The sequence below is a fragment of the Vipera ursinii genome (genome assembly GCF_947247035.1).
Source record: "Vipera ursinii genome assembly, chromosome: Z".
NCBI lineage: Eukaryota > Metazoa > Chordata > Lepidosauria > Squamata > Viperidae > Vipera > Vipera ursinii.
Genome location: NC_139517.1, coordinates 41,569,230 through 41,595,691, shown reverse-complemented (window position 1 = coordinate 41,595,691; position 26,462 = coordinate 41,569,230). Strand labels below are relative to the sequence as shown.

Below are 26,462 nucleotides of genomic sequence, written 5' to 3'. Positions count from 1 at the left end.
ATCCAAACTTGGAAAAAAAAGGCTCTTCTGCCCCGGCTTCAACTTCTGCAAGCCCAGTCTGCCACAAATCGATTACTGTGATGTTACAACAGGAGAAGACTGACACCCAACAGAAGGACACTCAAGCAGTTCTACAAGCAATCCAGGATGCTAACGCTGCCCAGTCTGTTATAGCATCTAAAAACCATCAAGAGTTGAAAAGTGATTTAGACAAAATGAACCAAAGAATTATTAATATAGACGCCCAAATGGAAGAATTTAAAAAGACAATTGCAGAAAATCAACAAGGAATCCAAAAAATGGAACACAAGTCAATGGAGGTGGACTAGAAACTGGAAGACCTGAAAGATGAAAACCAAAAACTGATGCAAATTAATGGAGAACTGGAAGAGTCTTTGGCTGTTATAGAAATGGAGTAAGCATCATACTTTTTAAGATTTCAAATATACAGGAAGATAAGGAAGAGGATCCTTTAGAACTGATGACAGAGTTGCTGGGAGAGGTACTCGGATTCGGGAAGTCACAAATGATAGAGGAACTGGACCAGGTATATCGTGTTAACTCCAACTATGCTAGAAGTAATAAGGTGCCCAGAGAAGTGCATGTCAGATTTTTAAAGAGAGCTACAAGAGATGAGATCCTGAGAAAGTGAGAGATGAACCGCTGAAATACAAAGAAAAAGAAATTGTGGTTCTCAAGCAAATCCCTAGAAGGATAAGAGAGGCTCAAAGAGACTACCACTTTTTAACTAAGAAACTTGTTGAAAACGGAGGAACTTCAGATGGTTGATTCCAGAAGGGATCTTAATCTACTGGGATATGAAAAGATACAGACTGGATGCACCACTTAAAGCATTGGAGTTCTTTGATAGCCACAGAGCCTTTCTGGAGACAGATGACTCGGAATCCAAGAAACAAGACGAAGCGCAAGTGGAAAGTGAGACTGATCAAAGAGTAAGAGAAGAAACCAAAGAAACTAAAATTACATACTCTTATCCAGAGAGGGCGCAAGACCAAGAGACCAGAGACAGATAAGATCGACTAGGACACGGGTTGGCAACCTGTGGCTCTGGAGCCGCATGCGGCTCTTTGAGCCGTCTCCTGCGGCTCCCAGTCGCCAGGTACGCGCGCACCTCTCCGAACGGGTGGAGGTGCACGCGCAGCTCTCCAAACCTTTAAGGCGGAGCTCGGCCCAGAGAAGCGGGAACTGGAGGGGCCACGATTTCCCCTCCAGAGGAAGAAGGCGCTGGATGCAGCTGGGCCCGCGGGGAAGGGGGAGCGGCAGCGGGGGGGAAGGAAAAGTCGCAGAAACGGTAGGAGAGATGCTGACTGGTGGCGGCCTCGGAGGAGGCGGAAGGGGGGAGGGAGGGAAGGGTGACAGGGCAGGGGAGGGGGGGTGAGACAGAAGGAAAAGGGAAACTCATCCCACAGAGCGGTTGCGAAAAGAGGGAGGAGATAAGCCAGCCCGGTACCTGGATCCGCTTCCTGTGTCTCCTCCCCTCTGCCATGATGTCCCCGTTTGGTCTCCTGGTGACGTGGGGCTGAGCCAGAAAAGGGGGAGGGGGAGACTGAGGGAGGGAGGGACGGAGGGAGGGAGGGAGGAAGGAAGAGAGAGAGAGAGAGATGGAGCCAGCGTCAGCCAGCGGGCTCACGAGGGGCAGCAACCTCACGAGAGGCCACACGCAAGCCATTAAGTAACGCACGCGAGCCCTTGGGGAGGTGGGGCGGGAGTGCGGTCCGGCCGCTGGGCTTCTTTTCCCTCTTGTCCACATCGCTGCAAGGAATTGCGTTGTTTGGGGACGGCGACGCTCGCCCATTCACACACTGTCCAAACGCTGGTCATTTGCTGCGGGGCTCCCGCTTGGAAGGGAAGGGAAGGAGCGGTGAAGAGGCCGGGCTTCCTTCGGGGGGCCTTTCATTCCTGTACAAGGGGGAAGGGGAACTCTCTGTGCTTTTGTGTGTGCGTGTGTGTGTGTGTGTGTGGCCCATCTGCAAAGCTGCCGAGGAAGGAGAAGCGGGATACTGGTTGGCTGGGGGAGCGGCAAAAGTGGGGGAGAGAGAGAGAGAGAGACAGAGAAACGGCTCCGCCTTTGGTTCCCCCTCCTAAAGCATAGGGGCGCTAGAGAAAGTTTGGAGTTGGGTAAGGAAGCGCAAAATTCAGGAAGGAAAGTGGGGCGACAGCATATAAATGTAAATGGACTAAATTCAGCTATAAAAAGAAAAAGAACACTAAGTAAATTGGGGAAATTAAAAATGGACATAATTTGCTTACAAGAAGTTCATATTAAGAAACAACATAAAAATCTACTAGAATATCCAAAATTGGGAGAATTATATACCTCACTTGCAGATCAGAATAAAAGAGGTGTGGTATTATATATTCAAAAAGCAATACAAATTACATTGCTATATTCAGATGAAGAAGGGCAAATTTTAATGGTGGAAGTAATTATGAATTGTAAAAAAACTTTATTGGTACTGATTTATGCCCCAAATGAAAACCAAGAAAATTTCTATTCCAAATTACACCAGAAAATAATAGAATTGGAATTCAAAAGCGTATGTATGATTGGAGATTTCAATGCTATCATAAAGGCCGGGCTGGATCATAATACAGCAAAAATAACCAAGACCTTAAGGAGAACACTTTCAAAATCTTTTCATAATATGGTGGATGAATTAAATATATTAGATGTTTGGAGAGAAAAATATCCGGAAAAGAAGCAATATACATTCTATTCTAACAGACACCTGTTCTGGTCGAGAATAGATATGACATGGACATCAATAGACTTACACAAATTATAAACATAGAAACAAGCGCATGGGCAGAGCACAACCCAGTCACAATTATATGGAAAGGACAAAAAAAGAGAACAAGATGGACATTAAATCAAACTGTATTGAATGAAAAAGACTTCCAGCAATATATGGAAAAAGAAATGACTTTCTTCTTTAAGGAAAACAAAACAGAAGATACCTCACTTCAAAATGTCTGGGATACGGTGAAAGCGTACATGAGAGGACTTGCTATATCTTATATGGGGAAAAAGAATAAACAGAAAAGACAAATTAGGGAAAAACTGGAGGAAGAATATAAGACTATTGAGAAAGAATTAGAGAAAGATACACGAAACAAAAAGATAGAACATTTAATGGAGTTATTTAATGGCGACAGCATATAAAGAAAATATGTACAAGATGTTTTACAGATGGCATATGTCTCCAGAAGGACTAGCTAAAATGTTTAAGGACAGATCTATGAAATTTTGGAAATGCCATCAAATACCAGGCTCTTTCTATCATATGTGGTGGACGTGTGCAGAAGCTAAAACCTATTGAAACATAATCAAATCAAGGATAGAAAAGATGATACAATAACATATAGAATTAAGACCAGAAATATTCCTGTTGGGTATTTTACCAGAGAAATATAGCAAAAAGAACACATGTTTGACTATTCATATAACCACTGCAGCTAGGATTGTGTTTGCACAAAACTGGAAGGCACTGAAAGCTCCTCCAGAAGAAGAGGTGATCAGGAAAATAATGGAATGTGCGGAAATGAATAGATTAACAATGATAATTAAAGATAAGACAGAGTCAGAGTATTATGAAATTTGGGGCAAATTTTACAAGTGGGTGAAAAAGAGAATATGTTTAAAAGACGGCTAACACAGGAGATTAGGAGGGAGACCCAGGCGACACAGTATTGCATAACCGGAGGTAGTATAAAAATTTATAGAAGTATATACTGAGAAGGTGAGATTTATAAAAATATTGATGTAATAGAAAATTAATGTTATCATACCTAATATAGATATTGAAAATCTAAGGAGAGCTCGGACATTATCCCTGAATTGTATCAGAAGAGGAATGGGAGGGAAGAAATGAGAGGAGAGAGGGGAGAGAGTAGAGGAGCGGGAAGGAAGTAGGAAGGTTGGAGGAAAAGAGGAGGCGAAGTGGGGAGAAACGGGAGGGGAGTGATAAGGGAAAGAGGAGAGGAGAGGAAGAAGAGGCAAGTAGGAAAGAAAGGAGAAAGGGAGAAAGAAAGTAGAGAAGAGGAAAGAGAGAGAAGAAGGGTGGATACAGTGAAAGGAGAAATGGACAAGCAGCACCAAAACTTATGTGTATGTATCTATGTATTGTGGTATATTTGTTGACTTGTTTGTGGAAGAAATGGAAAAATAAAAATGAATATATATATAATATAATAAGAGCCTTGGTGGAGCAGTGGGCTAATGCCTCCTTAAGTAACACCAGCTGCCTGCAATTAGTGCAGGTTCACATCCCACCAGGCTCAAGGTTGACTCAGCCTTCCATCCTTCCGAGGTAGGTAAAATGAGGACCCAGATTGTTGGGGGCAATTAAGATGACTTTGTAATAATGCCGCTTGGGGGGGGGGTGAAAGCCCTAATAAGCAGGCATATACATAGAATGAAGGCTACTGCTAAGCTTGTAAGCCGCCCTGAGTCTTCGGAGAAGGGCGGGATATAAATGGAATATATATATATATATATATATATATATATATATATATATATATATATATATATATATATATATATATATATATATATATATATATATGCCTGATATATATTTCAGGCATATATATATATGCCTGATATATATATCAGGCATATATATATACATATATACATGCCTGATATATATATATATATATATATATATATATATATATATATATATATATATATATATATATATATATATATATATATATATATATATATATATATATATTCAGACCTCTTCCCCCCCCTCCAAGATCAGTGGCAAGGAACTGTGACAAAGTCCTTGCTTTGTGGCCGTTCTGGAAAACAGTTCCTAAGCTGATCGATATGGTGACGGACAACTCGCCCACCCTCTAGGCCCACTTTGTATGAGAGAGAACCTGACATTTTAGTGATTTTCCCTGGCACTCACAAGTTCCCATGCCCATAGTTCCTGGCCCACACCCTGTCGCCCACTTGCAGCCCCCTCGGGAGTTTTGGGTGAGAGGCCTCTGCTGCCACCCGGTCTGGGTGCAACCTGTCCAATTTCGCGATTAGTCGCCTCCCCCAGTGCAGCTCCACTGGGCTTTTCCCTGTAGCCATGCATGGCATGGAATGTTGGCAAAGCAAAAAGTTGGCCAGTCTGTGGTGCCAGTCCCCAGTCACTATATGCCTCAAAGACTCTTTTGTTGTGCAAACCATACTTTCGGCTTGACCATTAGTAGATGGGTGAAACAGGGCCAATATCGCATGCCTAATGAGATTTGCTCTCAGAAACGCCTGAAATTCTTCCGCAGTAAATTGGGCCTTGTTATTGGACACTACAACGTCTGGCAGCCTGTGCATGGCAAAGAGTTTCCTAAGCACCTGGATGCTCCTAGCAGTAGTCATGTTTGCAATTGGTATAACTTCTAGCCATTTAGAGTGGCTGTCAACCACTATAAGAAAGAGCTGTCTCTGAAAGGGCCCAGCGAAGTCTATGTGAATCCTAGACCAGGGAGTGTGAGTCTCCTCCCACCTGTGAATTGGAGCATGCGGCATTTCAGGCCTTGATTGCTGGCATGTATAACATCCATGCACCTGGGCCTCAATGGCTCTATCTAATCCTGGCCACCATAAATAGCTTCTAGCTAAAGCTTTCATGCGAACAATACCCGGATGGCCTTCATGCAGTGATTGCAAAACCCTGTCTCTTAGAGAAGTAGGAACTATGACCCTGTTCCCCCAAAGAATACAACCCTTGTGAGCTGAGGGTTCATGTCTCCTTGTAAAATAGCTCTGAAACTCAGGATCTGGGCTTTTATCCAGCCACCCTGTGTGTATCCAAGATAGCACTCTACTTAGAGTCTTGTCTGCTGCCGTTTCTGCAGCAATGTCCCCCGGGTGGAGGGGAAACTCCGACAAGTCCTGGATGGACAAAACGCGGGCCGCTGGGGAACTAACTGACAGAAGTGCCTTCAATTCCTGGAAAATCTTTTTGTGAATGCTAGTCCACTTCCATGAAGCATTTTTATCCAAGAGCCTGTGAAGCAGCTCCGCCACTGCGGCCTTGTTAGGAAGGAATGTGTGGTAAAAATTGTGGAGGCCCAGGAATGCCTGCAGCTCTCCTTTTGTTTTAGGGCTAGGTGCCAACTGAATGGCTTTTACTTTAGACTCAGCGGGGTGAATGCCATCAGCATCAATGCGAAACCCTAAGAATTCAGTTGAAGGGACTTCAATACTGCACTTATTCTTTTTAAGCTTGAGGCCTGCTTCTTGCAGCCTTTGCAGGATGGCTCTGAACCTCCTTGCTAGCACCTCAGTGGATTCACTGGTGATGAGCACATCATCAAAATAGGGGCAAATCCCCGGAATGCCCTTGAGTGTACGTTCCATGATGCCCTGAAAAATGCCCAGGGCTATACTGACCCCAAATTGCAGGCACTTTACTTTAAACACCCCCCTGTGGGTTACAATTGTCTGTGCCGCAGCCGTGGCCTCATCAACAGGAAGTTGTTGATAGGCCTGAGCCAAATCTAATTTCGCAAAAATGGTGCCACCCTGCAAAGATGCCAGGCTGTGGCTTACTACTGGTACTGGGTATGCGTGCTGGTTGAGTGCATGATTAATTGTGCATTTATAATCTGCACAGATTCTGACCTTCCCATTGGCTTTTAGTGGTGTTACAATTGGGGTCTCCCACTCACCCAATCTACTGGCTGCAAAACACCCTGTTCAACAAGTTTATCTAGTTTAGTGTCTTTTTTGTGTTTAAGGGCAAATGGGACACTACGAAGTTTAATCCTTACTGACATTACATTTGGATCTAGTTTGAATGCTATTGGCGGGCCTGTGTATGTTCCCAGAGCTAAATCAAACACATCTGCGAATTCCTCGCATACTGTTGCTAGACTCGTGACTTGTGTCTGCTTGATTCCTGTTACTTGGATGCCTAGTGCATCAAACCAATAGAGTCCGATCAGGCTCGTTCGCTGGCCCCCTACTACGACAACATCCAGGTGCCCTGAAAACCCCTTAAATTTAACGGCTAGTGTGGCCTCACCCTTGACTGTGACTCTGGCATTCTGAAAATCAGTTAGTACAATGTCAGAAGGCCTCAGCTTGGCCCATCTCTTACTGTGACTACAAATGAAATTAAATGTTTCAAGGGAAATAATAGAAACGGCAGAGCCTGTGCCCAGCTCCACCTTTCAGGGGACCGCTTGCAGCTCCACCCAAAGTCTAAACTTGGGCTTAATTGGACGGTGAGCCCTGGTACGGCAAATGCTTCTGCAGCTGGAGTAAAACCCCATGCTGTACTGTCTCAGGGTCCCAGTACCTCTCCTGGTTGGATCTTCTGACTGGCGATTCGATGGCCAGTCCTTTAGGCAACCTCTGCAGATGGAAGCAATGTGGCCTGTCTTTCTGCAGGCCCGGCACGTGGCTCTCCGGAACCTACAGTCCTAGACATCTAAGGAAGGGATCTGCCTTGTAAGTGGCCTCATGTTGCTTGTTGCTGTGATGCTGTTGGTTGAGTTCTTTGTGTAGCTTGTTGACTTCTTTATTGTCTTCGGGGTCTTCTGTGTGTTTGGCATCCTCATGGTGGACGGCTTCTTTGCGTTGTGCAGTTTTGGCGGGCTGCATGGCTCGTACGGCCCCGCTGGCAGCTTCATCTGCCATGACTTCCTTCTGTGCATCTGAAAATGATAGAATCTCTTTGGCGAAAAGCTTCTGCTGCAGCTCTCGGTTGCGGAGACCGCAGACAAGCCAATCTCATAATCTCTCCTTGACATCAGAGAACTGGCACAGGCATGCAGCGTGCCTCAAAGTCGCAATGTACTCGGACGCAGTTTCACCTGGTTGATGTACTCTTTGCTCAAATGCATAGTGCCAAGCAATTACCGACAGCTTGGGCTGGAAATGGTCTCCGAGCTTCATCTTCAAGTCCGCAAAGGATATGGACTCCAAAGGCGTTGGCGCGAACAGGTTCTGTGCTATGTCGAATGTTGGTGGGCCACACACACAGAGGAGTGTGGTGGCCTTCAGTCCGTCCTTGGCGACCTGGTTCACTCGAAGGTAGTTCTCGACCCTGGACAGGTACGAGAACCACTCTTCTGGATGTTTAGTGTTGAATTCTTCCAGCTTTCCGACCTTGGCCATTTCTGCTGGTCTTCGCGGCTGGTGCTTGGCGTCTTCGAATCCTGCTCCTCCGTTGCCCATGGACTGGTTCTCTGAGCGCGTGGTCACTAGCGTGGCTGTGCTAACCGACCGTAGGGGGGGAATTGGTTTTCCCGCCAGGCGTGTGCTGCCTCTCCTCTAGTGACTTTCAGCTCCATTGAAGAAGCAGAATTCCACCTTTGTCGCCAGTGTGATGTACTGGGTTCATTACTTAATGGCGAAGATGAGGCGAATGAGTTCAGCAAAGATCATTGTTTATTGCTTGCAGGATCTGAACTGAGAAACAGGGCTGCAAATGCAGCAATTTATACCCTGGCCTCTAGGTGGCAGCCAATAGGTTTAAAGCAACCTATTGCCGCCCTAGAGGCAACCAATAGCGGCACTGGAGATGGGTTGTCTGAGGAGTTGGGAGCCATTAGCCAGCTTCCCTGCTCAAGCAACCTCCCAGCAATTACCCATGTGGTGTTCCCTTAACAAAACAAGCCCAATACATTACAGAAGGTGGCAGAGAAGATGGCTGCTTGGTAGCTTCATAGGGCCCTGGATGAAATGGATTATCTTCACCTCTTCCAGTCAGCATTCCGGACTGGTTATGGGACATAAACAACATTAGTTACACTTGTGGATGATCTCTGGTGAGAGCAGGATGGAGGTAATGCAACCTTCCTTGGTTTCCTTTACTTCTTGGCAGCTTTCAGTACCATTAATAATAATAATAATAATAAGTTGGAAGGTACCTTGGAGGTCATCTAGTCCAACCCCTGCTCAGGCAGAAAACCCTATACCATTTCAGACAAGTGGCTGGCCAGTCTCTTCTTAAAAACTTCCAGTGTTGGAGCATTCACCGCTTCTGGAGGCTGGTTGTTCCACTGGTTAGTTGTTCTAACTGTCAGGAAGTTTCTCCTTAGTTCTAGTTTGCTTCTCTCCTGGACTAATTTCCATCCATTGCTTCTTGCCCTGCTTTCAGGTGCTTTGGAGAATAGCTTGACTCCCTCTTCTTTGTGGCAGCCCCTGAGATATTGGAACACTGCTATCACCTCACCCTTCTCTTCGTTAAACTACACATACCCAATTCCAGCAACCATTCCCTATATGTTTTAGCCTCCAGTCCCCCAATCATCTTTGTTGCTCTTCTCTGTATCCTTTCTAGAGTCTCGACATCTTTTTTACATCGTGGGGACCAAAACTGGATGCAGTATTCCAGGTGTGGCCTTACCAAAGCATTGTAAAGTGGTATTAGTACTTCACGCAATCTTGATTCTATCCCTCTGTTAATGCAGCCTAGCACTGTGTTGGCTTTTTTGGCAGCTACAGCACACTGCTGGCTCATATTTAAGTGATTGTCCACTAGGACTCTGAGATCTCTCTCACAGTTGCTACTATTGAGCAAGGTACCACCTATACTATACCTGTGCATTTGATTTTTCCTGCCTAAATGTAGAACCTTACTTTTTTCACCATTGAATTTCATTTTGTTAGATAGTGCCCAGTGTTTGAGTCTGCCCAGATCCTCCTTTATCTTAAGCCTATCTTCTGAAGTATTGGCTATTCCTGCCAGCTTGGTGTCGTCTGCAAATTTGATGAGTTCCCCATCTATCCCCTCATCCAAATCGTTGATGAAGACGTTGAAGAGCACTGGGCCCAGAACAGAGCCCTGCGGCACCCCAGTACACACTTCCTTCCATGTAGATGCAGTTCCATTGAGGACCACAAGCTGAGTATGCCCTGTCAGCCAACTACGAATCCATCTGGTGGTGATGCTATCTAACCCACATTTTTCTATCTTATCAAGTAGTAGGTTGTGATCTACTTTATCAAATGCCTTACTGAAGTCCAAGTAAATTATAACTACATCATTCCTCTGGTCCACTAATTTTGTCACTTGGTCAAAGAATGCAATAAGATTTGTCTGGCATGAACTGTTTTTGACAAACCCGTGTTGGCTTTTAGTGATAACTTTGTTCGCATCAAGGTGTTCGCTGATTTGTTGTTTAATTATTTTTTTCCAGAATCTTCCCAGGTATTGAGGTCAGGCTGATAGGTCTGTAGTTTCCTGGATCTATTTTTTCCCCTTTTTTGAAGATGGGAACTACATCAGCTCTCTTCCAGTCCTCTGGTAGTTCCCCAGTGCTGCAGGATCTTTGAAAAATACTTACCATTTTCTTGCCTATCTTAACTTGCGTTTCTATTCTGTTTTTTATGGCACTGGTTTTGGTAGGTTGGACTGTTTTTTCCCTTTGTGTAAAGACAGATGCAAAAAATGAGTTAAATAGTTCTGCTTTCTCCCTGTTGCTTGTCACCTTCTTGCCACTTTCTCCCACTAATGGACTAATCATTTCCTTAACTTTTTACTTGTTTCTTATATGTTGAAAGAAGTTTTTTTTGTTATTTTTGACTTTGGTCGCAAGCCTTAGTTCATTTTGAGCCTTAGCTTCTCTCACTTCATCTTTGCAGGCACGGGCTGTTTGCTGATATTGTGCCTTAGTTATGTGCCCCTCTTTCCACTTCTTATACTTGTCCTTTTTATCTTTCAGTTTATCAGAGTTCTTTATGCAGCCATGCTGATTTCTTTTGAAAGCTGTTATTTTTCTTCTTTGTTGGTATTGTGCTAGACTGGGCCTTTATTATCTCACTTTTCAAAATTTCCCAAGCTTCTTGAATTGTTTTCCCCTTTAGGATTCTCATCCACGGAATTCTTCCCAAGGTCTCTCTAAGTTTATTGAAATTAGCTCTTTTAAAGTCCAAGACTCTAGTTTGGCTGTATTCTATTGCTTGTGCTTCCATAATGTTGAATTCCAATATTGCATGATCACTTCCCCTCAAGGTTCCTGTGGCTTCGACACTTTCTATCATTTCATCTCTGTTAGTGAGAACTAAATCCCCTAGTTCCCTTCTCTACTTTTTGAGAGAGAATGTTGTCTGCTAGGTTTGTCAGGAATCTTTTTGATCTTCCACTTGCTGCAGAATTTGTCTCCCAGTTGATATCAGGGTAATTAAAGTCCCCCATTACTATTGTGATGCGCTTCCTACATATCTTAGTTAACTGACTAGCAAAAAGTTCATCTATTTCCTCTGCTTGGTTGGGTGTTGACCATGGTGTTGTTTTGAACTGGCTACAGATGGGTCTTATGCTGATTTGGCTCCAATCAGTGTTAATATGGACCAGTCCATGCAGCTCCTTGTGGCAATCCCAGGGCACCGTAGTTTCTCCTGTTTAACTTCTAAATAAAGCTGCTGGGTGAGATTATCCATAACCAAGGGTTAAAGTATCATCAGTACATATATAATGCTCAACTCTATATTTCCACCCTGGATGCTGTTACTGCCCACTCATGGTGCCTGGAGGTTGTGGGGGTCTGGATGGGAGACATGTTTTGACTGAACCCTGGCAAGAGCAAAAGGACTTAAATGTGTAGTGCTTCAAGATCTGGAACTTTAACATTTTTAATTGTGGATAGGCTTGTACTACCACAGACAGACCCAGTGCACAACTTGAGATATCTCCTGTACTCATGACTCCTGCTCAAAAAACAGGTGACAGTTGCAGCTAGAACCTTTGCATTACTCCATATTCTGTGACAGTTGAAACCTTTCTCAGACTGGGGATCCATACACTCAGGCATTCAAGATGTCAGTCTCATGCTTGGACTATTGCATGCCTGAAGAGTATTTGGAAATTACAACTGCTGCACACTGCAGCAGCATGGGCAGTTCTAGGGTGGCCCATGTTATATTGCTCTTCCATGAGCCACATTGGCTGCCAGGTTTGCTTTCAGATGCAATTCAGTGTTGGCTATTGCCTTTAAAGCCCTTTATTGTGTACAGTAGGTCCAGGTAATCTGAAGAACCATCTCATCCCAATGAAATTGGCCTGCACCACCTGTGCTGGAAGAAGCATGTGGACCCCATCAGTCAAGGAATTTCTGCTATTGGGGCCCAGGAGAAGATCATTTTCTTCCCTTTGGAACATCAAATCCCACCAAAGTGAGATCTGCACCCACCCTGCTGACCTTCCATAAAGACTTGAAGACCTGGGTCTGCAGGTAAACTGGGGCCCCAACAAGGGTGTACCATTCTGTAGGTGGCTATTGGATTAAGAAAAGCTTCACCCCTCTATGTGTACTTTGTGCTCCTCTCCTCCCTTCTTTTAACTGTACAGTTAGTCCCTGACATATAACAACTGAGCCCAAAATTTCTATTGCAAGGCAGTTGTTAAGTGAGTTTTGTACTATTTTATAATTTTTTGGCACAGATTATGTGAACCACTGCAGTTGTTTAGTGAATCATGCAGTTAAGAGAAAGTCTGTCTTCACTCTTGACTTTGCTTGTTGAATGCTGGCTGGGAAGGTTACAAATGGTGATCACAGGACCTCAGGCAGTGCAACTGTCATAAGTACTTGCCAGTTGCCAAGTGTCCAAATTTTGATTACATGACCATGGGGTTGCTGCTAGCTGTTACTGTGAAAATTGATCATGGGTCACTTTTTTCATTGGTGTTATAATTTTGAACAGTCACTAAACAAATGATTTAAGTTGAGGATATTATATTTGTTATTTATTGTTTTATCATTTTAATGCCTGCCAGTTCTAATGTTTGTAAACTGTCTAGAGCAGGGGTGTCAAACTGCCGGCCCACAGGCCAGATGTGTCATCCAGAAGCCGCGCCCACCCATTGCCAGCAATGGCAAAACCATCCCGATACATTGCGCAATGTCACGTGACGTTGCGAGTTTGACATGTCTGGTCTAGAGTCATCTCTAGATGATATGGGTAATACACAAATCAAATAATAATTTAACATTTTAATTTAAATCTACATTGGCTCTTTATTTTAATGGCTTGCTCAACCTATTAATTTTATTTGCTTTTAGTTTTAAAATGTTAAAGTTTCTTAAATATTAATTGAAAATATTTGTACATAAAATTGTATTAGAGAATTTTAAAAGTAAAACTTTAATTTTCATTTAGATTTTACTGTTCATGGTATTTTTCTATATAAAATTTATTTATGTTTATGTTTTTATTTCATTGAATTTGATCCCACATGTAGAAATAGTCTCTAGTAATTAGATAAAAGTCATTAAAAAAGCTGGATGGAACATTTTAATTTTAAAATAACATCCTTTTTGATTACTACTTGCTTGACAATAAAACAAACTAAGGGTTTGCTATTCTGATGGTCTGCTTAAAAAACGTCTCATAAAATCTGGCCAGCTACAGTGAAAATGTTTTCTAGAGCTTTCAGATATACTGGGAAGGCAAGTACTGTATTACTACCTCTAGTTAACAAATTGTGAAAATCTGGATCTTTGGCTTGAACATCAGATTATTTATGCTAAGATTCACTAAAGATAAATGTTTCTGGGCCTGAAAGTATATTTTCAGAACTTCCTCAAAATTCTATATTTATGCAATTTTCTCGAAACAGTAAGGTAGGTACTAAAACTCACTGTTTAATGTAATTTGGCTCGATATTTTCTCATAGGCCTAATACTATTATTTTTTAAATTGCCCTTGAAGAATTATCGCTCTTTTCTAAGATTAAATAAAAACCCTCTTTTTTCAAATTAAACATTAACAAAATCCTTTCTTTCAAACATGAGCATGAGCTTTGTTACAAATGAATTCAGATGAAGCTTTTTCCAAAAAACAATATGTTTATGAGTTAAGGGAGGTAGAAAATGGGAACTTATTTTGAACACCAAATCTGAGCTGATCTCAATCCTTTTGCAAGAAATGTCTTTCTGGTTATCCAAATATTCTTAATTTATCCAAGAATTTAGGAAGAATACTATTATTAAATAATTAGGACCTAGTAGTTCTACCAGTAGATCAAGATTAATCTTCTACCCACTCCTTCCACATGTAAATATTTTATAGGCATTTCTCTCTATAAATACAGTATTATTATATTCTGAGCTTGTTCAGAGTTGCTATGTTAGGGAGATGGGCAGCATGGAAATCCAATATATATTATAAATATTTAAAATGTGCAAAATGCATAATGTGCAAAGGCTAACTGTAAGTATAACAAAGGTATATTAATATTCTCAATGGTAAGGTACATTATTATATTTTGGTACGCTACTACCAAAATGTACTACACTGCTTGGTGTACTATATTTAACTAATATATGAAGTAGTGGGAAACATGGCTTCCTGCTGAAAACATTCATCCACTATTATACCTAAAAAAAATGGCTTCAATCAGCATTGTTTTCTCCCACTTAAGTTCATTTTGAGTTTCAAAAGATTTCTTGGAGTGGGTTTAATTATACAGATGTTTGCCAGAAGTGCATTTGTCGAAATATTAAAATCCTCTCACATTGATATTCCTAAGGAAATACAGATGTTTTTTGTTAATAATGCAAGGAAACATAGAATTTGTACACTAGTTTGTTTCATACCATTTGAACTAGCTTAACTGAGCAGCAATGCTTCGTTAGGCCACAATAGTTATATCTGAAACCATAACATACCTGCACTTCTTATAACTATATACTCAAATGTTCACTCTTCATATATTAATCCTAGCACAATGTATTCAAGACTGCATTAACATTTTGATGGAATTAAAATCCAAGGAGCAATTTTACCAGGACAGAAATTAGATTAATTGGGAACATACTAAAAAAAATAATCAAGAAAAAGAATTGCACAATCATCAATTTTAAATTAAAGAATTGCCTCTATCAAATGATCGATCTTTAGTGCATTAGTGCTACCATGATACAGGAATTTTATTTTAAAATTATAATATAAAAACAATTTGAATTTTCAAGCACGTTTTTGTTCCTATACAAGCTTTTACAAACATTTGAAGTTATTTAAGAATTTCCCCACTTATGCTTATAACATTCTCAGCTACTTTTGATTGGAAAAAAAATCATACAACAATGGACATTGAACATACCCAATTCTACTTGCATTATTGAAGCATTCCATTATTTTTTTTATAACATGTCCCTTGTATTGGACACAGTTGCTTCTTTCACAAGTGAGGCGAGAACATTTTTATATCTGTCTAGTACCATCTGAGCAGAAGGTCTTTCAGATGCATTTTTTTTACATGCTGCATGTATACTGAATAAATGAAATCTGACAAGATCACTCCCATCGACATCTCCCAAAAGAAAGTTAGAAACATCAGGGATTTTCCATATGTCTATCATTTCGTTATAGGGAGGCATGAGATGGTCTTCAAAAGGTACTTCTTTTCCATATGGCCATAGTTGCTCAGGAGCAACCCATTCACCTTCCAGTTCCCGATGACCACACTTGATCAATTCACCAGCCCTCCTGTTCAAGAGGGGCAAGGCATCCAAGTCATTCACAACCACATGAAAGCTGCTGGTCAATAAATATTGTGACAGTGTTTTATTCAGATCATTGGAGTCACACATAACAAAAGTGCCAAGGGGGTTGTTGTGTAAAAAATGGATAATGCTCACATAGTCTATGGCAAGCAGAAATCTGTTATGCCATGTATTGTAATTTTTATATTTTGGAAGGTTCAATATCTCATTAACATTTTTCAAGGATCCAAATGGGTGGTACTCTGTAAGAATCGTGAACTCCTCTTCACAATATCCAAGGAGTTTGACCACATGCTTGCTTTGTAACTTTTTTAGTGCCTGAAGCCCATGAATAAAGTCTTCTTGTAACTCTGGCACAGTTAGCTGGGAAAGTGCCACTTTGTTTTCTTTCCACTCAGAAAGAAAAACCTAGAAAGAAAAGGGGAAATGAAGAGAATTATGCATGTGTCTCACACATACAGCCACTAATGTTCACTATTATTTAAACATGCTATTTATTTTATGAGTTGTTGGGATCCACACCTTTACTAAGTATCCAGTTATAACAAAGGCCACTATATGTCATTATTTCAAACGATCGTGCATAAGAGAAAACTAGTCAGCAGCATTTAAGTAAATTTGTGTTGCTTACAAAAGTGGGTCAAATCCATCTATAATCATATCTATAAACAGATATGGAGTGTTTTCTATAAATGAACAAGAAATTTTTTTATTATAGTACATATACATACATCTCTTCCCAGGTTTTATTTGATAGACATTGGCATATTTTAAAGTATAGTATCCTTATTTAAATTTCTAAATATTTAATTGTCTCCTTCCAAATGTTAGCTTAGAATATTTCTCTGTCTTTATGAAATGGTGGGTTTTTCTTACAGCTCAGCTCAGTCATACTCAGTGTCTATAAAGCTAAGAAACTTGAAAGGATTCCACTGAGCATTTCTTTTCCCAAGTAAGTGGAACGAGAAGATGGAAAAAGCAGCTGGGAATTAAAATTCAATTGTTTTCTAATCCAGGTGGTAACAGCACCATTTGGCCATCCCCAACTTTTATCTTCAAAGAGGAGAGTTCATTTATCAATCAAGTAATCAGATGTAAATAACACAAGAAAAATTAGTAAATACCATGTCTATGCCTTATCTCAACAAAAACATTTTGTTTAGAAATAAATACTTCAGTAAATGTAAATAACTTATAAGCACTTATATTTAAATTTGTATTTATTTTTAGACATCGTCCACATTCCTCTGGAATCATCAGCATTTACTTACAAAACAATTCCAAACACTCCAGAAGTGGTGAATGCTCCAACACTGGACGTTTTTAAGAAGAGACTGGACAGCCATTTGCCTGAAATGGTATAGGGTTTCCTGCCTGAGCAGGAGGTTGGACTAGATTACCTCCAAGGTCCCTTCCAACTTCTATTAAGAGCCTTGGTGGAGCAGTGGGCTAATGCCTCCTTAAGTAACACCAGCTGCCTGCAATTAGTGCAGGTTCGCATCCCACCAGGCTCAAGGTTGACTCAGCCTTCCATCCTTCCGAGGTAGGTAAAATGAGGACCCAGATTGTTGGGGGCAATTAAGCTGACTTTGTAATAATGCCGCTTGGGGGGTGTATGAAAGCCCTAATAAGCAGGCATATACATAGAATGAAGGCTACTGCTAAGCTTGTAAGCCGCCCTGAGTCTTCGGAGAAGGGCGGGATATAAATGGAATTAAAATAAAATAAAATAAAATAAAATAAAATAAAAATTATATTATTATTATTATTATTATTATTATTATTATTATTATTATTATTATTATTATTATTATTATTAACAAAAATGCATGTAACGCGTTATTTAGAACTTTTTCCAATAGAAATATTAAGAAAATCAATTTCTTCAGCAGCATCTTAATGGAAAGGGGAAGTGACCAAAGTAATGTTGTGTTGATATGACAGAAACTCTACTCTTTTGTAAATGTGTTGTGACTGCTTATCTATACAAAACAATGTAATATTGATTTCATCATTTTGACAACAGCAATAGATTCTGAGAATGCCTATGCATCTCTATGTATATTGGGGTTATCATTAGTCACAAAAAGAGATCTGGAAGTCCCAAATGTGCTTTTTCATGAGGCAATTGGAGTTTCTTTTTTCTCTTTGAAGGCGTTTTGCTGAAGAAGCTTCTTCAGCTCTGACTGGATGTAAGGAATGGAAGGATTTATACTCCTTGCTGACAGCTGGTCATTTATAGTGTATAAATTCTTCCATTCCCTCCCATCCAGTCAGAGCTGAAGAAGCTTCTTGGATGAGAAGCAAAACATCTTCAAAGAGAAAAAAGAAAGTCCAGTTGCCTTGTGAAAAAGCACATTTGGGACAACCATGACCTGCATGACTGAGAATCTCCATAGACATTTAGTGACCTGGGAATTCATAGAATATTTTATTATGTTTGAGTCCATTAACTTATACAAACCATTTTTACAGCTCCTTCATCAACATATTTCAGTTTACGGACTTCTCTTTTTATAGTCTTGCAAGACAGCCATGGTGAGCAATTCTTCATAGTTCCTAATTTGAAGTTGCCATGTGGGCAGAAATTTTGCTCAACATTGGATTCTCCATTGGAAAAATATACATTGCCGAAGTATTGGTAGAGAAACAAGATCACAAGCAGCAGAGTTAAAAGCAAAAAGAAGGGTAAAAGGATCAGCTTTTGCTTAATATCATTTTTAAAATCACAAGCCTTTTTTGTCCATGTTGTAACTATCATCTTTCATAATTTCTGAAAAATAAACAGTAACAAATTATTAATTGAACATAACAAACCAGCAAATGGGGTGATAGTCAAGTTAAATATTTCAGAATATTTTTTATACTGTTAGGATTTTATTTTTGTACATAGCAATTCTATGGTCTCAAAATATGGCAAGAAATATACATATAAAAAGAGTTAATGTTAAAGTGATAGTTATTTCATAAATCATGATCTATTGAAACAATTTTGCACACATGGGAAAAATACGCTTTGATCCAATTCATTCAAATGCTAAATACACATCTATTTGCATCTGTTTCACTGATACATATTAGATTCAATTAATATTTTCATGTAAAGAAACCAAATAATTTCAAATTATATTTGCTGAAGCAAAATATTCCATTGCCTTCTAGAGAACATGATGAAATATATTATAAGGGAACATATGTACACATCACTTGTGGAGCTATGAAAGGAAAGCAGATTTTGTTCATGACTTGGTTCTGCTCTTTGGTTACATAAGAACTTTACTGTACTACTTATAGGTATCTTAATGAACTATAAAGCTTGTTTGACTATCAAATTCTATGGATCTCTGCTAGAAATAATTAATGTTTTCATCATTGGTATTACCCTAATTCCAATATTTTAAGTCCTGCTGGCTTTAATGATTTCAGCAGCAAATATTTACTTTCAATAGTACTGTATACATGACTACTGACAAATAGGTCTAGCTGAATTCACTAAGGCTTTCAAATAAATTTTAAAAATTTATAAATTTAAGCGTATAACTGAAAACAAAATATAAATTCATGGAAGCCACATTCTTTTCTAACTGCTTTTTAAAATCTGACTATTTCTCAGGGAATTTTGCGCGTTTTCACTTCTTAGAGATGGTTTTATATAGAGAATGTAATGGAATATATTTCTACCTATATGCCTAAATTAATGTATAGAAACAGATAGGAGTTGGAAAAACTGAGTAAAAAAAATAATAAAAATCTTTCTAGTTTGCAGCATCCCAGAAATTCTAGGCAGAATGAAATAAACTATTATTCAATAGATTTGTCCTATTGTACTAGGCTTACCTGTTTCCTATCTTTACAGCTTATATATTGTTGTCAATATCGGCATAATACAATCCCAGTATTCTCTGCTTTGAGCCACATGAGTTGTCCGTCGTTTGCGCATAGAGATAAAACAGTGTAGAGTCACATATCCCCTTGCTTTAGTCTTTTGGATTCTAATTGAAATGTAAACCTTTCCTGCAGTGGAGTGAACAGATGAAACTTATTTCTATTTATTTCTTAACAAGAAAATTTGGAAAACTAAAAATATAATTGGTTGGCTTTTACTACAAACTTGTGCATTAATCCAATTTAGATCATTTTGGGAGATTTAAATGTTTATAGATATATATTTGAATGGACAATATGTACGTTGTATTACAATAGCTTCTCAGAGCATCCAAATAACAGTCCTTTACTCCCTAGTTCATGCTTTTCTCTTTCTCACCATATCTAAAATCTTAATATGATTTTTTTTGGACATTAAAAATGCAAAATAGAAATGCTTAACTAAAAAATGTAAAATAAAGTGCATTCAGAAAGTATTCAAATCCCCTTCACATTTGTCAATTTTGTTATGCTGCAGTCTGATCCTACAATTGTTGAAATTCACTTTTTTCTCATTAATCTATACTCAGTACCCCATAATGACAAAATGAAAATAGAATTTTAGAAATGCCTGTAAATTTATTAAAAAGGAAAAAACCCTGACATATCACTTTGGCATAAGTATTAAGACTGTTCACTAGTACTTTGTTGAAGCACCTCTGACAGCAACTACAGCCTTGAGTCTTTGGGGGTATGACAACAAGCTTTGCACACCTGGATTGGGAGATATTCCGCATTGTTCCTTTCACATTCTCTCAAGTTCAGTCAAGCTGGATGGCCTCTCAAGTTCAGTCAAGCTGGATGGCGACCTTCGGTGGACCGCTATTTTCAGGTTCTCCAGAAATATTCATCAGGGTTCAAATCAGAGCTCTGACTGGGGCACTCTAGAACATTTACAGAGTTGTCCCTAAGCCACTCCTCTGTTGTCTTGACTGGTGCTTAGGATCATTGTCAAGTTGGAAAATGAACCTTCGGCACAGTGTGAAGTCCTGAGCGCTGTGGAACAGGTTTTCATTGAGGATATACTGTACTTTGCTCCATTCAGCTTTCCCTCAACCCTTACCAGTCTCCTAGTCCCTGCTGCTGAAAATACCCCCAAAGGATAATGTTGCCACCACCATGCTTCACTGTTGGGATGATATCAGGCAGGTGATAAGCGGTGCCTAATTTCCTTCAGACATAATGTTTACAGTTGAAGCCAAACAGTTTCATCAGACCAAAGAATCTTGTTTCTCACAATCTGAGAGTCCTTCAGGTGCTTTTTTGCAAATTCTAAGCAGGCTTTCATGTGTTTTGCACTGAGAAGAGGCTTCTGTCTAGCCACTCTGCCATAGAGCCCATATCATGGAGGGTTGCAGTGATAGTTGTCCTTCTGGAACTCTGTCCCATCTCCACATAAGATCTCTGGAACTCAGCCAGAGTGACCATTGGGTTTTTGGTCACTTCTCTTATTAAAGCCCTTCTCCCATGATTGCTCAGTTTGGTCGACCAGCTCTTGGAAGAGTCTTGGTTGTGCCAAACCTCTTTCATTTGAGAATTATGGAGGTCACTGTGCTCTTAAGAACCTTCACTGCAGCAGAAATTTTATTGTAGCCTTCCCCAGATCTGTGCCTTGCAATAATCCTGTCTCTGAGCTCCGCAGGCAGTTCCTTTGACCTCATGGCTTTTGCTCTGTTACAGTATGCATTGTCAGCTGTGAGACCTTCTATAGAGTGGTGTGTACCTTTCCAATTCTTGTCCCTATGTAATTTACCACATGTAGACTCCAATCAAGGTGTAGAAATATGTCTGCCATGATCAAGAGAAATGGGGAGCACCAGAGCTAAATTTCAAGTATTGTTGCAAAAGGTTTGAATAATTATGCCACTGTGTTAATTCATTTTTCTTTTTAATAAATTTACAAATAATTGTAAAATTCTGTTTTCATTTTGTCATTATCAGATACTAAGTATAGATTAATGAGGAAAAAATGAATTTCAACAACTGAAGGATCTGGCTGCAGCATAACAAAATTGACAAAAGTGAAGAGGGTCTGAATATTTTCTCAATTCACTGTATATTCCTTAGAGCTTTGCTGCCTTTAACCTTCCACAATTCTTTCCCCATAATTCTAATATGTTATGAAGTTTTATTTTCACTCCATTTTTATACTAAGATATGTCTCTGTCTATAGTTTCGAATCCCGAGTGCCGCGTAACAGAGTGAGCGCCTGTTACTCGTCCCAGCTTCTGCCAACCTAGCAGTTCGAAAGCACGTAAAATGCAAGTAGAAAAACAGGGACCACTCCGGTGGGAAGGTAACAGCGTTCCGTGCGCCTTTGGCGTCTAGTCATGCCAGCCACATGACCACGGAGACGGCATGTGGATCAACTAAGGAAGAGGTTTCCAGAATGGTCACTAAGTGAGTATGGGGGTACTAGTTCCTCTCGTAGTTATCAAGCTGGCACACAGGCTAGCTCTTATCCTACCTATCAGCATTTTTAGCACACAGCAGGTTTCGAGTCCGAAGAGGACCAAGACAGCATGGAGGTGCAACAGGAAACCTCTGATCAGTCAGATCAGCCAAACTACAGCGACCACTGCGGCCACGCTGCTTCAAGCTTTGACTCTGGGGTGGGCCTACCAGGTGAGGCCAGCCAGAGCAATCCTCCATCCTCAGACTCTCCAGCACAGAAGAGCATGAACACGCCTGGCCTGCCAGGTAAGTTGGTAGACCACAGAGTGGGTGGAACTCAAAGACGTTCTTCATGGCCTCACAGGCCACCTGCATACCTTGCTGACTATGTTGTCAAATAAGACAAAGTATTGTAAATGGTTTACCAGCTTGTGGGCATGCCCACTGTTTTTTGGATTTTGTTTATCAACATGTAATAGGTTGCATTGCATACTGAAAGGGGATTAACAGAGAAAACAATTCTCAGAAAAGTGTCTGTAACTTCGTTGTAGTCCACTTGTACTTAGGGTAGTGTAATACTACTGGCAAGGGACGCGGTGGCTCAGTGGGTTAGGACGCTGAGCTTGTCGATCAGAAAGTCGGCAGTTTGGCGGGTCGAATCCTGAGTGCTGCGTAACAGAGTAAAGCCTGTTACTTGTCCCAGCTTCTGCCAACCTAGCAGTTCGAAAGCACATAAAAATGCAAGTAGAAAAATAGGGACCACTCCGGTGGGAAGGTAACAGCGTTCCGTGCGCCTTTGGCGTCCAGTCATGCCGACCACATGACCACGGAGACGTCCTTGGACAAGCGCTGGCTCTTCGGCTTTGAAACGGAGATGAGCACCGGCCCCTAGAGTTGGAAACGACTAGCACACATGTGCGGGGGAACCTTTACCTTTACCTAATACTACTGGCAGAACAGCAAAGCTGTCTTTAGTCTCATTGCATGCAACCTATACACTGCACGTCTGAGGTCACGTTATGATTATTCTACCTTGAATGGGGCCAAACATTCAATTTAGCATTGGAGGTTAAGAGTGAATCATAATCCTTAAATGTCAAAGGTTATAATGTTTGTTCCTTAAAAGGGGAAGGGGTGTTATGTATTGAGCTTTTGGGAATACCCTATCACTTGTACGCTGGAAAGCTAATGGTTCTCCAGCAACACAGATAGGATTTTCCAGTCCAGACTGCAGTTAACTTGGCGGGAATGATGGGTTCAGTCTGATTTGTTGTTAAGACTATGAGAGACTATATAAAGACTGCATGGATACCCTTAACCCTCAGTACAGTTCTAGTTATGAATAAAGCAACTATTCTTCTGTACTTATCTGCCTGGCGTCTTTTCTGCTCGTCTGAACCCGAAACATAACAAACAGTATTATAAGTTGTGAGTTTATTTTGTAAGTATCAAGTTGAAATGTATAATTAGAATTGTATTGGAAATGTATTCTCTAACTAGAGCAATGTTTCTCAATCTTGACAACCTTGCTATGCAAAGACTTCAACTCCCAGAATTCCTCACCCAGCATGAAGCTGAGGTCCTCGCAGCTTAACTGCTCAGAAATCAGAAATTTATCAGGAATGACCGCAGTGATTTAAAACAGATATCAGAAGGAGCAGAAGTATTTAAAATTGACAAACGGCAAAGCCTAAAGCCGAGTGAATGGAAAAGAAAAAAAGTTTATGTCTGGTCACTCGAGCCCCGCTTTCACAGCCTTTGCTGCTCTCTTCAGTGGTCAAGACCACCTTACTCTACCCAACTGCAGCGATTATTCAATAGCAGCACCAGTCGTTGTTTCATTCCCAAATATCGCGAAGCGCGCGCGAGGCGTGGGGAAGAAACGGAGAGCAGGAAGCGGCCTCCCCCTCCTTCTGGCAGAGCGGCGCACTCCTCCGCTTTCGAGGGAGAGAGGCTGCGAGTATGGTGGCGTCGGATTGTCGGGGCCGCTCGGCTGCTTATCTCGGAGGGGCCCTTATCGCGCTCCTTGTGTCGGGCTTAGCTCAGCCCCACGGTATGCTTTGTCTTCCCCGCCGCAGTATCTCCCTTCGTACCTCGTAAGCGTTGCCTCCTTCGGTCCTTTGCAGGTCTAGCAGGAGCTTTTTACAGGCGCAGCAGAATTCCTTAGCTTTCTGTTTTGCCCAGTGAAAAGAGGCTCGACTCGAGAAGAACTCCCTCAGCGGTGGGAGTCGACAGTCCGCTAGGGAGGAGGGAGAGAGAGAGAAGGAAAAGAAGGAAGGCCGCCCCGCTTTTAGTGAATGGCTTCATCATGCCTTGCTTTAACGGCGCAGTTGCTTGCAGTTTACTGTGTTATTTTCTCTCTCTGAAGAGATTAGGAGATGCTTAGAAACCACAATCAAAAACTAAACATGCACTTAAATCCAGTGCCTGAGATAAAAAAGCTGTGGACCAGTTCTTCTTCACAATTCTTGTGGATCTTGTTGGCTCTGTCGTATTCACTCTAGTCTCCAGCTTTTGGCTAGTGATCATACTTGATGTCCTACCTGTCCCTAAATCACAGCTTGCTTCTCTGTCCGAATTAAGTTACCAATTTTGCAAATGCTAAAAAATTAGGGATATCATAACAGACATCCAACAGCACTTTGGCTCCACCTTGTGGTTGTGTATATTATCTAATGTAGACCAGATGGGTCATTCCTATCAACTATTTGCTCACTGATTTCTTTCTCTTCTTCTGCTTTCACTCAGCTATGGTCTTCCTGATATATAAATCTAAATCGCAAATGAAGAAATTGGGCTTTTATATGTGAATTTATCTTCAGTTTAACAAGGAAATGTCGTGGGACAATTAACAGTCCGACCGGAGGTGGATGGACCGTGGTTCATTTGCATGGTCAATATCAAAGAAAAGAAATCCAAAACATGTTTTATAGTAAAAGTTGTTTATTGAGAAAACAAAAAACCTAGACTGACTGCATTCTCTCATCAGGCAGAAGAACAAAGTAAAGTAGTAACTGTGGGAAACTTTTTCTAGGCCTGCGCACAAAACTGTTTAAAACCAAAACATGGCTGGACATAGCTGGAGTCACTGGTTACATGATAAGATAATAACACAGGTGCAGAGCAGAAAGAGATGTACACTTAGGAATGAGCGAAGCTGGCAAAATAAAAAAACGCAGTGACATTTCTCAAAAATATTCTTCAGCAATGAGGGCTTTTCTCTTATTTTTTTTTCAAAAATAATAAATTATTCATTATTTATTAATCTTAAAATAAAATTAATTCCAGGCTTAGAAAAGTATTTTAAGGAGATGATATGGAATAGCCTTCTGTTACATCTGTTGCAATTTTCCAGAAGTTAGTTAAGACAAAACCTTTGGAGAGTATGTAGCAGTTGGTATGTTATTTGCTATAGTATTATTATTAGGCAGTTTTATTATATTGGTTAATTATGTTATAACTATATAATGCAATATTTAACTATTTTGGTAAGGTTACTTGGTATAAAGAGAACATATAACAATCACATTATATTGCTGGTTATGTTTTCATTTCTGAAATGTTTTTTGAGATCTCAAAGTACACAAGAAAAAAGAGACAATTCCAGGATTCTCAATTTTTCCAAACTAGCTAGACAAAAATACCCAATTCTGATTTTTTTTAATACATAAATATTTAATCACCTTCATTTTTAATTCTAGATATATCCAGACGGCCTCTGTGGAACTTGAAAATGGATCAAGCTTTATTACAAATTCATAATGAGTTGCTCATTGACAACTTGTCCATTTATTGGGTCTCAGATTATTGTTATGAGGTAAATAAAATCCTGAAGGGAGGGAAAAGTCCTATAATCAAAATACCTGTAAAATGATTCAAATTGGATAAAATGCTTCATCTGAATCAAACTGCAATTCATACTTGTAAATCATGATTTGTATTTGAACTGTGTGACTGTTATGGAAGAAAACTGGTTTAATCAGAAGCAAATATATTCAGCTAGCCCAATGAAATACATTTTATTTTAGATACTAGAATTCTAAATATATAAAATCAAGGTAATTTTAAAATCTTAGAATATAAATATATAGCTTGGACTCACTGGAGAAGAGCCTAATATTGGGAAAGATTGAGGGCAATAGAAGAAGGGGATGACAGAGAATGAGGTGGCTGGATGGAGTTACTGAAGCAGTAGGCGTGACCTTAAAAGGACTCCAGAAGATGGTAGAGGACAGGAAGGCCTGGGGGAATGTTGTCCATGGGGTTGCGATGGGTCGGACATGACTGCAACTAACAACAACAACATAGCTTCACCCAGTAACTTTCTTTTAGAATAAATCACATTGTTTATTTTAGATCCAGTAACCCTTCTATTAGTTTTTAATTTTAAAGATAAGAATATTGGTTCACCTATAGCAAGGCAAATCAATCTGTAATTTTTCCTCATTTTTTTAGTGTTTGGAACAGGAGTTGATTTCTATCCAGATGAACAGAACATCTAAAAAAGCTCACGTAGCTATAGATACTCAGCATGCCCTCATGCTGAGGGTCAATCATTTTAAAGAAGGAGAACTGTGCAGGTTAGTCCTTTTAAGATGCATAGCTTCTGCTATGTGGTTATCTCTTAGAGAAATTACAGAGGTATTGTAAGTAAT

General features: G+C 40.3%; 3 protein-coding genes across 6 annotated transcripts in view; 2 read left to right on the top strand and 1 right to left on the bottom strand.

Moving 5' to 3' along the window:
• LOC310649764 (B-cell antigen receptor complex-associated protein beta chain-like) overlaps nt 1-26,462 on the top strand; it is a 433,035-nt gene that overhangs the window by 112,041 nt on the left and 294,532 nt on the right. The window lies entirely within an intron of this gene.
• LOC310649763 (protein O-mannose kinase-like) lies at nt 14,574-24,044 on the bottom strand. Its single transcript, XM_083378517.1, has 4 exons — nt 23,901-24,044; nt 19,327-19,503; nt 17,954-18,262; nt 14,574-15,897 (listed from the first exon to the last, which is right to left on the bottom strand). Exons 3-4 carry the CDS (start codon nt 18,248-18,250, stop codon nt 15,127-15,129), a joined length of 1,068 nt encoding a protein of 355 aa, XP_083234643.1. The 5' UTR covers nt 18,251-18,262; nt 19,327-19,503; nt 23,901-24,044; the 3' UTR covers nt 14,574-15,126.
• LOC310649762 (heparan-alpha-glucosaminide N-acetyltransferase-like) overlaps nt 23,674-26,462 on the top strand; it is a 42,079-nt gene continuing 39,290 nt past the window's right edge. The window contains exons 1-3 of the mRNA XM_083378516.1: nt 23,674-23,860; nt 25,509-25,624; nt 26,263-26,387. Of these exons, the coding sequence (XP_083234642.1) occupies nt 23,770-23,860; nt 25,509-25,624; nt 26,263-26,387 (332 nt within the window). The 5' untranslated portion in view covers nt 23,674-23,769. The remainder of the gene's footprint in view (nt 23,861-25,508; nt 25,625-26,262; nt 26,388-26,462) is intronic.

What these genes read in the sequence shown, in the direction of transcription:
- LOC310649763 (XM_083378517.1), bottom strand. Translation starts at nt 18,250, where the DNA reads ATGATAGTTACAACATGGACAAAAAAGGCTTGTGATTTTAAAAATGAT. An exon ending in ATGAAGGAGCTGTAAAAATG is followed by an intron (nt 15,898 to 17,953) that starts GTTTGTATAAGT and finishes TTTTCTTTCTAG; the next exon opens with GTTTTTCTTTCTGAGTGGAA.